Consider the following 15,992-nt stretch of genomic DNA (forward strand, 5'->3'; position numbering starts at 1 on the left):
CATTGGTATGGGGTGGTAGGCTAGTGTTTATGGCAGAGGAGGGAGAGGGGAGACAAGCAGCAGAAACAGACATTCATGAAACATAAAAAAAACAAAATAAGAAGAAGCTTTGACAGAAAAAACGCTATCCGAATTCTAAGAGATAGTAAGAGGATGTATGCTTGAATGGGTCTCCTGTTGAAGAGTGTGAGTGTGTGGGCAACAGGCCATGGGGCGGGGTTGGTTTGGTTGGCATCAGGGAGGGGGTAGAGAGGGGGGATTTCAATTCTGCTTCGTGACCATCTGGCTCCAGCAGCAAGCGGTTGTCCAGGACACGGCAGGGGAGAACGGTCCTGCCCTGATGCCCCATGGGATTAATGAGAGGTCAGTCAGCATGGTTGGACTCGAGACACTACAGTCACCTAAACACACAGACATGCACACACACACACGTCTCTAATGATCTGCCAGCAGCCTTTGTGCTGAATTTCGGAATCATCCTTCTCCGCGTAATCATATAAAAAATATATGCATGTTTAGTAAGAATTACATATTATTTAGTGAGACAAAAGACGGAGAAAAGAAGAGAGAGAGAAAGTAATCGAGACATGGGGAGAGAGAGCGAAAGAGAGAGAAAAGGAGAGAGGCTGATAAAAATTGATTTCCCCGTCTGTGTTGCCGTGGCGACAGTGGTGGATGACTGATTTCCTGTACAGCTGTGTAGCTGGGGGAGAAAGGGGGGAGCAAAGGATGAGGAGGGGTGAAGAGAGAGAGAGAGGGACACTATTGACGTCATAGGCTGGGGGAGGAGCTTAGATGTCCATGTTTCCTGTAGATTTGAAACCACATCTGATCTCTCCACTCCTCTGTGTTTTTGCATGGAAGGATTGGCTTCTTGAATTGAAAGTTATTACAATTCACGGCGGAATTTGTCGGATACAATAGGGAATATACAAACAATTGGGAGATGAGGTTGAAGATGGTGTTGAATGGAGGGTTATGATGTTCCAACCATCATACTGAGAGAGGAGAGATAGAGGGAGAGAGAGAGAGAGAGAGGGGGGTGTCCCTATTGTGTACAATGTTATTAATGTTCTCTTTAACCTATCCACCCACACACAGCATCGCTCTCCACGAGAAACACTCATCCAAAGCACAACACAACTCTCCAACCCACTCAAGTACTGTAGTGTAGAGCAAAACTCAACAATTGGGAACCCTTACTCATTTACTCTCACGCACAAAGTGTGCTATACACAGTTCCCTCATATACACATGCTTATAGTTATAAGAAACCAATGTAACTTTTTATCACACTCAAGTAAATAGTATACTGTACAGAAAGGCCAACCACTCTCGTACACTCACACATGTACACACTATTCCCTCTTACACATAGGCTATACTAAAGTCATATAAGTAACAACTATGACTTATATTCTTGGAGCCAGAGCACATAGGGAGGGACTAGAGAGAGACAGGCATGTCACATCTATGTGCAATGTGTGTGTGTGTGTGATGATGCTTCATGATCCCGCATCTCCATTCGACCCTTCTACAGACCGCACTGCTCTGGCTTGGTGTTATAGGAACACAGCCAACATTGTCACCTGGTGGCTAACTAGGGTATGACAAGGTAGAACAACTGCTGAGGTAAGCTCTTCTCTGTGGGCAGCAGAGGGCAGCATGTCTTCATGGATACAGCATCTTGGCTTTTCCCAGTCTTCTCAGAATGTCGATCGGAGAGCAGAGGACTCAGTTTGAATCCTTTAAAATACCCGACTTAAAGTAATTAATGATCTAACATTATTTGGACGGGTGACTACTACATAGCTTTGCTTCGATAAACCAACTGTTCGATCAGTGGATACTTCACGGAAGGGTTAAAGTATTCACTGAACCTAACAGTTGGTTTACATTTGAGCCATTTAGCAGACACTCTTATCCAGAGCAACTTACAGTCATTGCATTCAACCAAGTTAATTAAGTAGGGGAATCATAGTCATTGACAGTAGCAGACATCTTCGAAATAGCCGCTATCAGAATTGGTTTCAGGAAGAAAATAAGGTCAATGTTTAAAGTCTTCAAACACGGCCAGTGTGTTTGACTGTCTGCTGTTTTTATTTCTCTGTCTGTTATATAATAATGGCTTCCACAAGATTGACCAAACATGAGAGAGGACAGGACAGCTCGATTTTGGCAAATAAATGTACCTTTTTATTGAATATTGTTATGGGTATTATTACCAAGGTGGCACGCACCAGACTTCATATTTAACAAAACATTTTCACTACTACAGGGTTTGACCCCAAAAAATGTTTTTCCAGAAGGGAGATCCTTTCACAGAAAGGACTATGGATACTTAGTGCAGATATACAGACACTTCCTCAGTGTCAGTATGGCCGTGTATATACAGTGCATATCATAAGCATTCACCCCCCCCCCTGGATTTTTTCACATTTCGTTGAGTTAACAAAGTGGGATTGAACTGGATATAATTCTGATTTGTTGGTACATTTTTATCACTACCCCACACGCACAAGGTCTCTCGGTCGAGTAGTGTATTTCAAGCACAGATTCAAACACAAAGACAATGGGGCTTTTCCAATGACTCACAAAGAATGACACAGATTGGTAGATGGGTAAAAGCAGACACAGAATATCCCTTTGAGCATGGTAAAGTTATTAATTAAGCTTTCGATGGGGTGTCAATACACCCAAGACACAGGTGTCCTTCCTAACGGAGTTGCCAGCAGAGGAAGGAAACTGCTCAGGGATTTCACCATGAGGCCATTTAAAAAAAGTAACAACGTTTAAAGGCTGTGATGGGAGAAAACTGAAGCTAGACCAACAACATTGTAGTTACTCCACAATACTACCCTAAATGACAGAGTGAAAATGCTCTAAACAATTCATACTGCAAAAAATGTGACAAAGGAATGAACTTTTTGTCCTGAATAAGTTTTATGTTTGGGGGAAATTCAACGCAACACATGGCCGAGTACTATGCTCCATATTTTCAAGCATGGTGGTGGCTGCATCATGTTATGGGTATACTTGTCATCGGCAAGGATTAGGGAGTTTTTCCAGGATAAAAATAAACAGAATGGAGCTAACCACAGGCAAAATCCTAGAGGAGAACCTGGTTCAGTCTTCTTTCCACCAGACACTGGGAGACAAATTCATCTTTCAGCAGGACAGTAACCTAAAACACAAGGCCAAATCTACACTGCAGTTACTTACCAAGGAGTTGTTCCTGAGTGGCCTAGTTACAGTTTTGACTTAAACCTGCTTGAAAAGCTAATGGCAAGACTTGAAAATGGCTGTCTAGCAATGATCAACAACCAACTTGACAGAGCTTGAAGAAGTATGAAAGAATACTGGGAAAATATTGCACAATCCAGGTGTGCAAAGGTCTAAGAGATTTACCCAGAAAGTCTCACAGCTGCAATCGCTGCCATAGGTGTTTCTAACATATATTGAGTCAGGGGGGTTACATATTTATCTAATCATGACATAGACTGACCAGTTGAAAGCTATGATCCCTTATTGATGTTGCCTGGTAAATGCACCTCAATCAGTGTAGATGAAGGGGAGGAGACAAGTTAAAGAATAATTGGAGACAATTGAGTCATGGATTGTGAACGTGTGCAATTCAGAGGGTGAATGGGAAAGACAAAAGAACCTTTGAAGGGGGTATGGCAGTAGGTGCCAGGCGCACTGGTTTGAGTGTGTCATCATGAACTGCAACGCTGCTGAGTTTCACACAACAGTTTCCCACGTGTATCAAGAATGGTCCACCACCCAAAGGACATCCAGCCAACTTGACAGCACTATGGGAAGCATTGGAGTCAACATGGGCCAACATCCTTTTGGAACGCTTTTGACACCTTGTAGAGTCCATGCATAACAAATTGAGGCTGTTCTGAAGGGGAAAAAATTGGGTGAAACTCAATATTAGGAAGGCACTCTGTTTTGTACACTCAGCGTATATGTGTGTCCCATTTTCCGTTAATTGAAATGTACATGAGTATTTTGTGTAGATCATTGACAACAATAAATTGTGAAGAAATCCATGGGGGCTGAATACTTATGATATGCACTGTAGCCTAAGTCACCAAAGTGGAGAGTTTATCCGAATGCAAAAGTTTTCAGGATGTGGTTCTGTTTTTATGGCTATGTACCTGGACACACACTGGGTTAATATATCAACAATAATCTACCAGAAAAAGATTCATTTCAACATATCGATCTGTTTCTCAGATACCCATTATTAATGAGTAGAAATAACAAGTAACATCTTGTTGGAAATAAACTGTTACAGCATTAATTTTTGCTTTGAAATCACACGACGATATCAAATTCATAAGTGTATTAATTATTACACATTTCTTTCCAACAATTGTTTCTTGCTGCCTTGGCCTGATCTGTGTTTCTAGGCCAAGATGCTTTGCTCAGTATTCTAGGCCAACGTGTCCAGCTGATGAGACCAGCTGTGAAGAGAAGTGAAAATGTCAGGTCTCTCCATTGTACCAGAGCAGAGATGCTTCTGAAACATTCTAAAGGTTCTAGAAGGTTCTTTTAGAGGGCTCTAGAATGTTCTAGAATAAAGCTCTCTGGAGCAGCAACGGAAAAGCTCAGCTAGAATGTTGATCCACACTAACAAATTATTGCTTAACTGAGGCACACAGTAGTTTTGAATTCCAAATACATAATGAAGTAGTAATTTGTTTTGTTCGTTACTCTAGAGATATTAGACCATGTGAATGAGGTTTGGAATACAACTGTACATGCCTAATGTACTATTACTACACATAAAATGAGGAGGTCACTGAAACGGTCTTCTCAATAAGGTTTACTGACTGGGGTAGAAATGCAAAAATTCTGAATGCAAGACAAATTTGGAAGACAAACACTAGTTCCAATTTACATTGCGTAGGTACGGTTCGGAGAAATCTCTATGACGATAGCGAATAAAAGAGGCAAGAGATGGCAGTCTTGTCTGTTTCCACACCTTAACTGGAAGTAATGTATAAGAAATCTAACTTTATATTTGTATAGTGTTGGGTTTCACACCTTGGCTCTTGGCCAATTAACTGAGCAAAGGAAAAAATTATTAGGTATCAACGTTCTTCAGGTACTGTAAATTGAAATTACGACTATTCCTGGGTAAAAAGGGGCCCAGTGAATTTGGTGTCACAGGGTTGAAACACTGTCACATTACACTACCCGGACAGTTTATTAGGTACATCACAGCGTCTAAGGTTTACAGCCAGTCAGCGGAAGTCCCGTGGGCGAAAACAGCTTGTTGATGACGGAGGTCAAAGGAGAATGGCAAGAATCGTGCAAACTAACAGGCGGGCCACAAACAGATAAATAATGGCACAGCAGTGGTGTGCAGACCGGCATCTCGGAATGCACACCCCGTCGATCCTTGTCACGGATGAGTTGGAACAGGCTGTTTGCAGCATAAAATGCACCACCATCCAATCTACAGCAACGGCGTGATGCCATTGCGAGGCCCAACATCTCTGTGGAATGTTTCCTACACCCAAAGTATTTGGGCTGTTCTGGAGGCAAAGGGGGGTCTGACCCGGTGTTAGATGGGTGTACCTAATAAACTCTCCTGTGAGTGTACTTTGCGTATAATACTGACACACACCAACTGCACACAAAGAATACCTTTTCAACATATACAACAAATCTCACTGTTCTAAAAACACTCCATACAAAAAAATATGACACTTTCTACTTCCAATCAGCTAAAATTATGAAATGAAAACAAGCAAAAGTAACAAGTTCCAATTTAAAATAATTATCGAGACAAAACAAACAAAAGACAGTTTTAAAGGACTAACAAAGACAGCCGAGTAAAAAAGAAAAAAACTACCAACATATAGAAAGAACTAAGTCAAAATGTCAGTTTCATAGCTGGCCTAAAGCCAACCCAGTTCCATTTTGTGTGTGTGTGTGTTTGTGTGTATGTGTAGATTACATCTAAGCGCATTCCTCAGCTCTGTACACAGACAGACAGGTGAGGGCATGTAGAAACTCATCCTGCTCCAAGCATCTGACCTGGCACAGCCAATGATGTAGTCGGGGAAGTCTTGAACCAGCCCATGAAGTCATCTGGGCTACATTTCACATGACAGGAACCTAACTACCACCGATTTAAATAACTCTGACACGTTTAACATAAAGCTAGGCTAGGGATGGTAGATGACATTAGGGTAATCCCCTTCAATGATTATTGGTTAATCTGCTAAAACTGTTTGAATAACGATGTTTAAACTCTCAAGTCAATGATTAAAGGTCCAATGCAGCCATTTTTTTTTATCTCAATATCAAATCATTTCTGGGTAACAGTTAAGTAGCTTACTGTTTTCAGTTCAAATGGTGAAAAAGAAACAAAAATAGCTTCTTAGCGAAGAACAATAACTTTGCTAGGACTGTGGGAGTGTTCTGAGCGGGGAGGGGAAAACTAACTGTTATTGGCAGAGGTTTGGATCTCTTTCTTATTGGTCTATTAACTAATTTACCGCCTGGTGATGTCACCAGGCAGGCTAAAACTCCATCCCACCAAAACAGGCTGAAATATCAGGCATTCTTTTCAAACAGCTTACACTAAAAGGGCATTATCATAATTTTCACAGTATTGTTCCATCATCATAGTGTGGCAATGTATAGAAAAACACAGAAACATCTAATTTTTTGACTGCACTGGGCCTTTAAATACCAATGTACTTCTGACCAAGAATAAAGTTACAGATGAAGAGCTTAAAAGTGACATTAAAACTGATCTCTGTGACTCATGTGGGCGTGTTGCGTTGCTTAGCGAGAAGCTGTGATTTGATTGTCAAGGCATGGTTGTGGTTCAGGGCCTGCATAGGTGATGAAGACACATTGGGTATGTTCATAATATCAGTCTAGTCGCTACACTAGGACACAACTCTACAGGGGAACTGTTGACACATTGCACTTCCTTGTAAAAGAGAGGAGCGGCGGCGCGTCACTCCTAATCCCTTGTGACAGACTAGCGCACGCTGGATTTGGTTCTGGGCTCCCAGATTATGTCACATCATACATACTTCATACTAGAGACAGAGGGATGGAAGGGAGACACACGAGAACAAGGACATCATTAGCGTTCCTTGTTCTGAAATATTCTGAGACCAATCCAAATCCCCTCCTCTGGATCAACCTCTAGATTCTGAAACGATACAGAACCCGCTCATGGTGATGTCATATCCTGTCATGGATTCAGGAGGCTGCATCATTTCATTGGTTGGTTGGTTGGTTAAACACTAAAATAGTAATAATGTGGACATGAGGACTTGGAGCCAAGTGGCTTTTCTGTTCGTGTTTAGTGTAACTTGTCTTTGGTTCATAGCACATCTAGCTTGACTATCAATGAGAGTTCCCTTCTTTCTGTAGGGAAAGAAGAGTGGGATCTACTCTCCATGGCAGAATATTTTGATATGTCGGCTGTGTGTGTGTTTGTTTGCACTTCATTAGTAAAGTCGAAGTAGGCACACGCAAGTGTGTTAACATCAGAACTGAAGTATTATTTCTCTTCGCAAGCACAATAATCAGATCCAGAAAACATCTGGAGAGAGAGAGTACATGCTTTGGAAACGCAGACAGTCAGAGTTTGTTTGAATAAAAAAGTGATGGTGAGATATTTCGACATTCCCTTACTTTTCCTTTTACACTCCATTCCCAACCAGCATCGGTCCAATTAAGGCGCAGATAGGTTTTCTTGAAACCCAGCAAAGGTTGATCCTTTTTTATTTATTGCCGTTTTGGCAAAAAAAATTGCTCAAAGGGCTTTCACTGTCAGTTATTTGTCTCTGTAGTGTGTTACGTATGTCGTCTCAGGTGGTTACATGGTTATGTTGACTGGTGATGTCAGTCTGGTGGATGTAGGGCTTTTACAGTCCATCTGACTCTTCCCAAGTCTGGTGCTGACAGTTTATGGCTGACAGGTTATGGCTGACAGGTTATGGCTGACAGGTTATGGCTGACAGGTTATGGCTGACACAGGTTATGACTGATAGGTTAGGGCAACAGATAGACAACCAAGTATCACCTCTCCAAACCTCCAACCCTCTTCTTTTGTCCCATTCAGTTTCCTGAGGCACCTCCAAATCTGAGATGTGGAGGCAGGGGAGCAGGGGTCTTGAGGTCACCCTTTCTGCCTCATCCATTCCTCTTCATCCCCGTCTCCCCCTGTTCGGCCATCACACCACAAACTCTGGGACCTCTTCGCTGGTCAGGTCCAGGGAAAAGTACTTGCTGGTCCTCTTGATGGGGAAACAGTCAAGCTGGTCACCGCGAATACCAGCGCACTGCTCGGCCAGGTTGCCCTGGTAACCGCTGCTGTCGCTCAGCTCCTGGGCGCAGCCGAAGGTGTAGCTGTGGGCGGTGTCCTGGCATAGCTCCGCCCAATGGAGACATCCCTTCTGGTAGAGACGTACGTCATCTAGGGATTGGCTGTGGCGGTCAGTTGACGTCTGAGGCTTCCTGCACATGGAGGTCTGGGGAATGGAACAGAAGCAGAACAATCAGTAAATGTATTAACTTAAACAAATTACGTAAAAACTGCTGTTCTGTTCTGCTGTACCTTTTCCTTTATTCTTTCTAGCAATGATTTTGCAGAGAGCAGGTACAGTTGAAGTCGGAAGTTTACATACACCATAGCCAAATATATTTAAACTCAGTTTTCCACAATTCCTGACATTTAATCCCAGTAAAAAAATCCCTGGTTTAGGTCAGTTAGGATCACCACTTTATTTTAAGAATGTGAAATGTCAGAATAATAGTAGAGATCATTTTTTATTTCAGCTTTTATTTCTTTCATCACATTCCCAGTGGGTCAGAAGTTTACATGCACTCAATTAGTATTTGGTAGCATTGTCTTTCAATTGTTTAACTTGGGTCAAACGTTTTGGGTAGCCTTCCACAAGCTTCCCACAATAAGTTGGGTGCATTTTGGCCCATTCCTCCTGACAGAGCTGGTGTAACTGAGTCAGGTTTGTAGGCCTCCTTGCTCGCACACACTTTTTCAGTTCTGCCCACTAATTTGCTATAGGATTGAGGTCAGGGCTTTGTGATGACCACTCCAATACCTTGACCTTGTTGTCCTTAAGCCATTTTGTCACAACTTTGGAAGTATGCTTGGGGTCACTGTCCATTTGGAAGACCCATTTGCGGCCAAGCTTTAACTTCCTGACTGATGTCTTGAGATGTTGCTTCAATATATGCACATCATTTTCCTCCTCATGATGCCATCTATTTTGTGAAGTGCACCAGTCCCTCCTGCAGCAAAGCACCCCCACAACATGATGCTGCCACCCCCGTGCTTCACGGTTGGGATGGTGTTCTTCGGCTTGCAAGCATTCCCCTTTTTCCTCCAAACATAATGTCATTACGGCCAAACAGTTCTATTTTTGTTTCATCAGACCAGAAGACATTCCTCCCAAAAGTATGATCTTTGTCCCCATGTGCAGTTGCAAACCGTAGTCTGGCTTTTTTATGGTGGTTTTGGAGCAGTGGCTTCTTCCTTGCTGAGCGGCCTTTCAGGTTATGTAAATATAGGACTCGTTTTATTGTGGATATAGATACTTTTGTACTTGTTTCCTCCAGCATCTTCACAAGCTGTTGTTCTGGGATTGATTTGCACTTTACGCACCAAAGTACGTTCATCTCTAGGAGACAGAACGCGTCTCCTTCCTGAGCAGTATGACGGCTGCGTGGTCCCATGGTGTTTATACTTGCGTACTATTGTTTGTACAGATGAACGTCGTACCTTCAGGCGTTTGAAAATTGCTCCCAAGGATGAACCAGACGTGTGGAGGTCTACAATTTTTTTTCTGAGGTCTTGGCTGATTGCTTTTGATTTTCCCATGATGTCAAGCAAAGAACCACTGAGTTTGAAGGTAGGCCTTGAAATACATCCACAGGTACACCTCCAATTGCCTCAAATGATGTCAATTAGCCTATCAGAAGCTTCTAAAGCCATTACATCATTTTCTGGAATTTTCCAAGCTGTTTAAAGGCACAGTCAACTTAGTGTATGTAAACTTCTGACCCACTGGAATTGTGATACAGTGAATTATAAGTGAAATAATCTGTCTGTAAACAATTGTTGGAAAAATGACTTGTGTCATGCACAAAGTAGATGTCCTAACCGACTTGCCAAAACTATAGTTTGTTAACAAGAAATTTGTGGAGTGGTTGAAAAATGAGTTTTAATGACTCCAACCTAAGTGTATATAAACTTTCGACTTCAACTGTATGTTTTATGAAGGTTTTACTTGATCGTGTAAAGGAATCAATGATCATGATTGTTTTATCTACTTTAGTTGAACGCACTCATTCTAAGTTGTTCTTGATAAGAGTGTCTGTTGAATAACTAAAAACGTAAGTACCAAACAGGAGATGCCATCACTGTCACTGACCTGAGGGAGAGACACAATGCTCTGACCTCTCATCTTGACCACGGTCTCAGAGGAACTGGAGGTGGATGAGCTGACGTCCTTCACTATGAGCCCTACGGTACAGACAGAGAGGATGACATTTATTACTACTACTTCTTACTACTACTACTTCTTCTTACTACTACTACTACTACTACTTCTTACTACTACTACTACTACTTCTTACTACTACTACTACTACTACTAGTACTACTACTACTACTACTACTTCTTACTACTACTACTACTACTAGTACTACTACTACTAGTACTACTACTACTACTACTACTTCTTACTACTACTACTACTACTACTTCTTACTACTACTACTACTACTACTACTACTTCTTACTACTACTACTACTACTACTTCTTACTACTACTACTTCTTACTACTACTACTACTACTTCTTACTACTTCTTACTACTACTACTACTACTTCTTACTACTACTACTACTACTTCTTACTACTACTACTACTATTTCTTACTACTACTACTACTATTTCTTACTACTACTACTACTACTACTACTACTACTACTACTACTACTACTACTACTACTACTACTACTACTACTACTACTACTACTACTACTACTACTACTACTACTACTACTACTACTACTACTACTACTTCTTACTACTACTACTACTACTACTACTTCTTACTACTACTACTACTACTTCTTACTACTTCTTACTACTACTACTACTACTACTACTTCTTACTACTACTACTTCTTACTACTACTACTACTACTACTACTACTACTACTTCTACTACTTCTACTACTTCTACTACTTCTACTACTACTACTACTACTTACTACTACTTACTACTACTACGTCTTACTACTACGTCTTACTACTACGTCTTACTACTACGTCTTACTACTACTTCTTACTACTACTTCTTACTACTACTTCTTACTACGTCTTACTACTACTACGTCTTACTACTACTACTACTACGTCTTACTACTACTACTACTACTACTTCTATTACTACTTCTTACTATGTTTTACTACTACTACTACTACTACTACTACTACTTCTTACTACTACAACTTCTTACTACTACTACTTCATCCAATGACCGCCCAGCCAAATTACAGTTTAACCAGTCTCAACGCACTGAGATAGGAGGCTATCCTAAGACAGGGGGAATGAATACAGTGAGGTAGTGATTGTACACCTGAATATCCATTTGTCTGGTCAGGGGTCATGGTCAGCATGTCCTCAGTGATGTGGATGCACAGGTCCTGGTTCAACTCTAGGGCCAGCTCATGGAGCTCCTCATAGTCTTTAGGGTCGTCCACTAACATCTCAATCTCTGGAGAGACAGACAGACAGATAGACACTACTATTATTCTCTGGAGGGACAGACACCTAGAGGGTTAGTGATGATCACTAGTTGAGCAGGCGAGCAGGCATGAGCAACAGAAGAACAAAAGAGCATAATATAATTTTCTAAGAGGGGAGGTAGATTCAGTCTTGCTCTCAGTGTGTGTCTGCATGTGTGTGTGTTCCATGTGTAATTGTGAAATAGTTTGCCTTACCATCATCGTCCAACATGCGCTCCTTGCCCCCACTCTCCACCCCCGAGGTGTGTGAGCTCCCATGGCTAGTCGTTGAGGAGCTGCACGTCCTCAGGGCTCGGTGTGGGGCCCCTCCGGGGGCCCGGAAACTGTCTGTCTCGATGCCCGAGGTGTGTGAGCTACCGTGGCTGGCGGTAGAGTGGCGAGACAGGTGTTTGAGGTGAGACACAGTGCTGCCGGCACTGCTACCGCTGGCCCGGGAACGCTTGTCCAGCCCGTCCATATCCAGCTCCAACGCATCGCTGATGTACGACTCACGGTACTGCTTCTTCTCTAGAGAGGAGGGATAGACACACACAGAGGGTTAGATACAGCAGTACCAAAGCTGTTGTTGGTCAGAGAGGCCCACACATAACACATTCACCATTACGATTGGCTAAGTTGAGGTAAGCTGAAAGACACAGAGAAGCAGAGAGACAGGATATAAGAGCCAGTCTGCTCTAGTATGGAAGCATGGCCATGTAGGTAGCCAGAATGCTCCAGTATGAAGGATGGCCAGGTAGGTAGGTACTAGGTACAGGTGATGACCAGGTATGACGAGGCAGGTGAATACCAGGTGTGTCCAGGTAGTTTACCTTCGTTTTCCTCCAGCCTGCGGACCTGTTTGAGGACAGGCTGCAGGTTCATGTAGAGGCGATGGCTGTTACTGAGCAGCTGCAGGAGGTGGCGGGAACGCAGGGGACAACCGGTGTAGTAGATCAGCTTACGGGCCGACGGAAGACCATCAGGCAGGATCTCAAACTTCTTCCCCTGAAACAGACAGACAGAAGACTTAGAATCATTATAGGATATCGTCATGCTATATGCCATCCAGATGACGTTTTAACTCTGCAACTGATTGATTGCTTTATTTATTGAAATCATTGATTGATTGATGTTTAACTTTATGATTATAGAATATTTTTGAGCCTGAGAAACAACCCTGTCTGATTCCAGTGTGAGTGCTGCATCTTTGTTCATTTTCATAGTCTTTGTTCATTTTCTGATTCTTTGTTCATTTGCAGAGGGGATGCATGAGAAGATTCAGACACTTTGCTAGTGTGCCAGATACATAGCCCACACGCAAACGACACAATAGGAGGGAGAGCAATGAGAGAATGGTCTCTTCTTGAAAACTACATCTGTTATACTTCTTTACAACCAAAACACACCGTGGAGAAGTATTTATAATATAGATAAGAGCGTAGTCTACTGATTGAGGGACACAAACAAAACTGCATTAGCATTTCAACATTTTCGTATTTATAACCAGAGAGCAAATTCCAAAGGCTCTGTCCCAATGGCACCGTATTCCCTACATAGTGCACTACTACATAGAGCCCTATGGCCCATGGTCAAAAGTAGTGCACTATATAGGGGAATAGGGTGCCATTTTGGCAAAACCAAAGAGTCAGAGCTTGGAGAAACCCTGACTAAAACAGTGGCCAAATCATTTCTCTAAGGACCTTGGCAGAAGTTTAACACAATAACAGCAGTCTGTAGTGTCGAGAAACAGTTGTATTTTCTATACCACCATATAAAATATTTCTGCTGGGGTTTATACTTTGAAAATACAAGAGGTGGTTTGATGCAGCGTACGAATGCACAAGAGTTGCAGAATTTTCACTCTAGAATTGAATTTTCCATCTACACTGAGTGTGCAAAGCATTAGGATCACCTGCTATGTTCATGACAGCCTGACTCGGTGAATCCAGGTGAAAGCTACAGTATGATCCCTTATTGATGTCACCTGTTAAATCTACTTTAATCAATGTAGATGAAGGGGAGAAGGAAGGTTAAATAAGTATTTTTAAGTCTTGAGACAATTGAGACATGGATTGTGTATGTGTGCCATTCAGAGAGTGAATGGGCAAGACAAATGTTTTAAGTGCCTTTGAACGAGGTATGGTAGTAGGTGCCAGGCGCACCACTTTGAGTGTGTCAAGAACTGCCACGCTGCTGGGTTTCTCATGCTCAACAGTTTCCCGTGTGTATCAACAATCGTCCATCACCCAAAGGACATCCAGCCAACAGCAGGCCAGTGGTCGAAAACGGGTCATTGAAGAAAGAGGATAAAGGAGGCTGGCATGAATTGTGCAGAGCAACAAACGGGCTACAGTTAGTCAACTGACAGGCCAGTACAACATTGGTGCCCAAAGACCAATAAAAGAATGAACAACTCGTCGTACCTTGACACGAATGGGGTATGGCAGCCGACGACCTTACAGAGTTCCACTTCTTTCAGCAAAAAACAAGAAACTGCGGTTGAAGTGGGCTAAGGAACGAAAACACTGGACACTGGAGAATTGGAAAAACATTGTCTGGTCTGATGAATCCTGGTTCCTTCTGTTTCACACTGATAGGAAGACTAGGGTATGGAGAATGAGTACATGAGTACATCCATCCATCATGCCTCATCTCAACATTACAGGCTGGTGGTGATGGTGTGGGGTGTGTTTTCATTCCATACATTGGGTCCCTTGATAAAAGTGGAGCAACGTTTGCCACAGGATATCTGAACATCATTGACAATCAGGTGCATACCTTCATGGCAGTGTACCTGTAACGACTGTCTTCGGGTGAAAGAGAGGGGGACCAAGATGCAGCATGAATATCATCCATATTTAATGGGAAATACTTAAACACCGAACAAAACAACAAACCAACAAAAAGGAACGAAGACGATACAGTCCCGTAACGTGAACACTAAACACTGGTACACTGGAACAGGAACAATCACCCACAAACAAACAGTGAAAACAGGCTACCTTAATATGGTTCCCAATCAGAGACAATGACAAACACCTGCCTCTGATTGAGAACCATATTAGGCCAAACAACAAACCCAACATAGAAACACAAAACATAGAATGCCCACCCAGCTCACATCCTGACCAACTAAACAAAGACTAAACAAAGGAAATAAGGTCATGAACGTGACAGTACCCATCTGCAAATTTCGTTTTTTCAGCTGGATAATGCCCAATGCCACAAGACATTGTCCAGGGATGGTTCCACGAACACAACAGTGAATTCAGCTTACTGCAGTGGCCTGCCCAGCCACCAGATCTCAATCTAATTGAGTATCTGTGGGATGAGACGGAACAAGCTATTTGGAGTAGAGATCCACTACCAGCCAACTTGGCCCAACTGTGGGAAGCATTGGAGTCAACATGGGCCAGCATCCCTGTTGAACGCTTTTGACACCTTGTAGAGTCCATGCCCTGATGAATTGAGGCTGTTCTGAGGGAAACAGGGGGCGCAACTCAATTTTAGGAAGGTGTTCCTAATGTTTTGTACACTCAGTGCATGGCGGTATAGCTACCCATAGAGGGAAAAGTAAAAGCACAGTGGTTGCATTATCAAGCACGGAAAAGCTAAATTAGCCCCGTCTGGATAGTAAACGGATGATGACGATCCCACATGAATACACTCTGGGGCTGTACAGTGGAAGTCGGAAGTTTACATACACCTTAGCCAAATACATTTAAACTCAGTTTTCCACAATTCCTGACATTTAATCATTGGGTAGCCTTCCACAAGCTTCCCACAATAAAGTGGGTGCATTTTGGCCCATTCCTCATGACAGAGCTGGTGTAACTGAGTCAGGTTTGTAGGCCTCCTTGCTCGCACATGCTTTTTCAGTTCTGCCCACAAATTTTCTATAGGATTGAGGTCAGGGCTTTGTGATGGCCACTCCAATACCTTGACTTTGTTGTCCTTAAGCCATTTTGCCACAACTTTGGAAGTATGCTTGGGGTCATTGTCCATTTGGAAGACCCATTTGCGGCCAAGCTTTAACTTCCTGACTGATGTCTTGAGATGTTGCTTCAATATATCCACATCATTTTCCTCCTCATGATGCCATCTATTTTGTGAAGTGCACCAGTCCCTCCTGCAGCAAAGCACCCCCACAACATGATGCTGCCACCCCGTGCTTCACGGTTGGGATGG

General features: G+C 42.6%; 1 protein-coding gene across 1 annotated transcript in view; it reads right to left on the reverse strand.

Moving 5' to 3' along the window:
• Positions 1-2,169: 2,169 nt before the first annotated feature.
• The window catches only part of LOC129811975 (FERM domain-containing protein 6-like), an 82,484-nt gene continuing 68,661 nt past the window's right edge, over positions 2,170-15,992 (reverse strand). The window contains exons 10-14 of the mRNA XM_055863798.1: positions 12,635-12,809; positions 12,021-12,332; positions 11,657-11,794; positions 10,440-10,531; positions 2,170-8,516 (exon numbers count right to left, since the gene is read on the reverse strand). Of these exons, the coding sequence (XP_055719773.1) occupies positions 8,220-8,516; positions 10,440-10,531; positions 11,657-11,794; positions 12,021-12,332; positions 12,635-12,809 (1,014 nt within the window). The 3' untranslated portion in view covers positions 2,170-8,219. The remainder of the gene's footprint in view (positions 8,517-10,439; positions 10,532-11,656; positions 11,795-12,020; positions 12,333-12,634; positions 12,810-15,992) is intronic.

Source organism: Salvelinus fontinalis, chromosome 15, assembly GCF_029448725.1.
Source record: "Salvelinus fontinalis isolate EN_2023a chromosome 15, ASM2944872v1, whole genome shotgun sequence".
NCBI lineage: Eukaryota > Metazoa > Chordata > Actinopteri > Salmoniformes > Salmonidae > Salvelinus > Salvelinus fontinalis.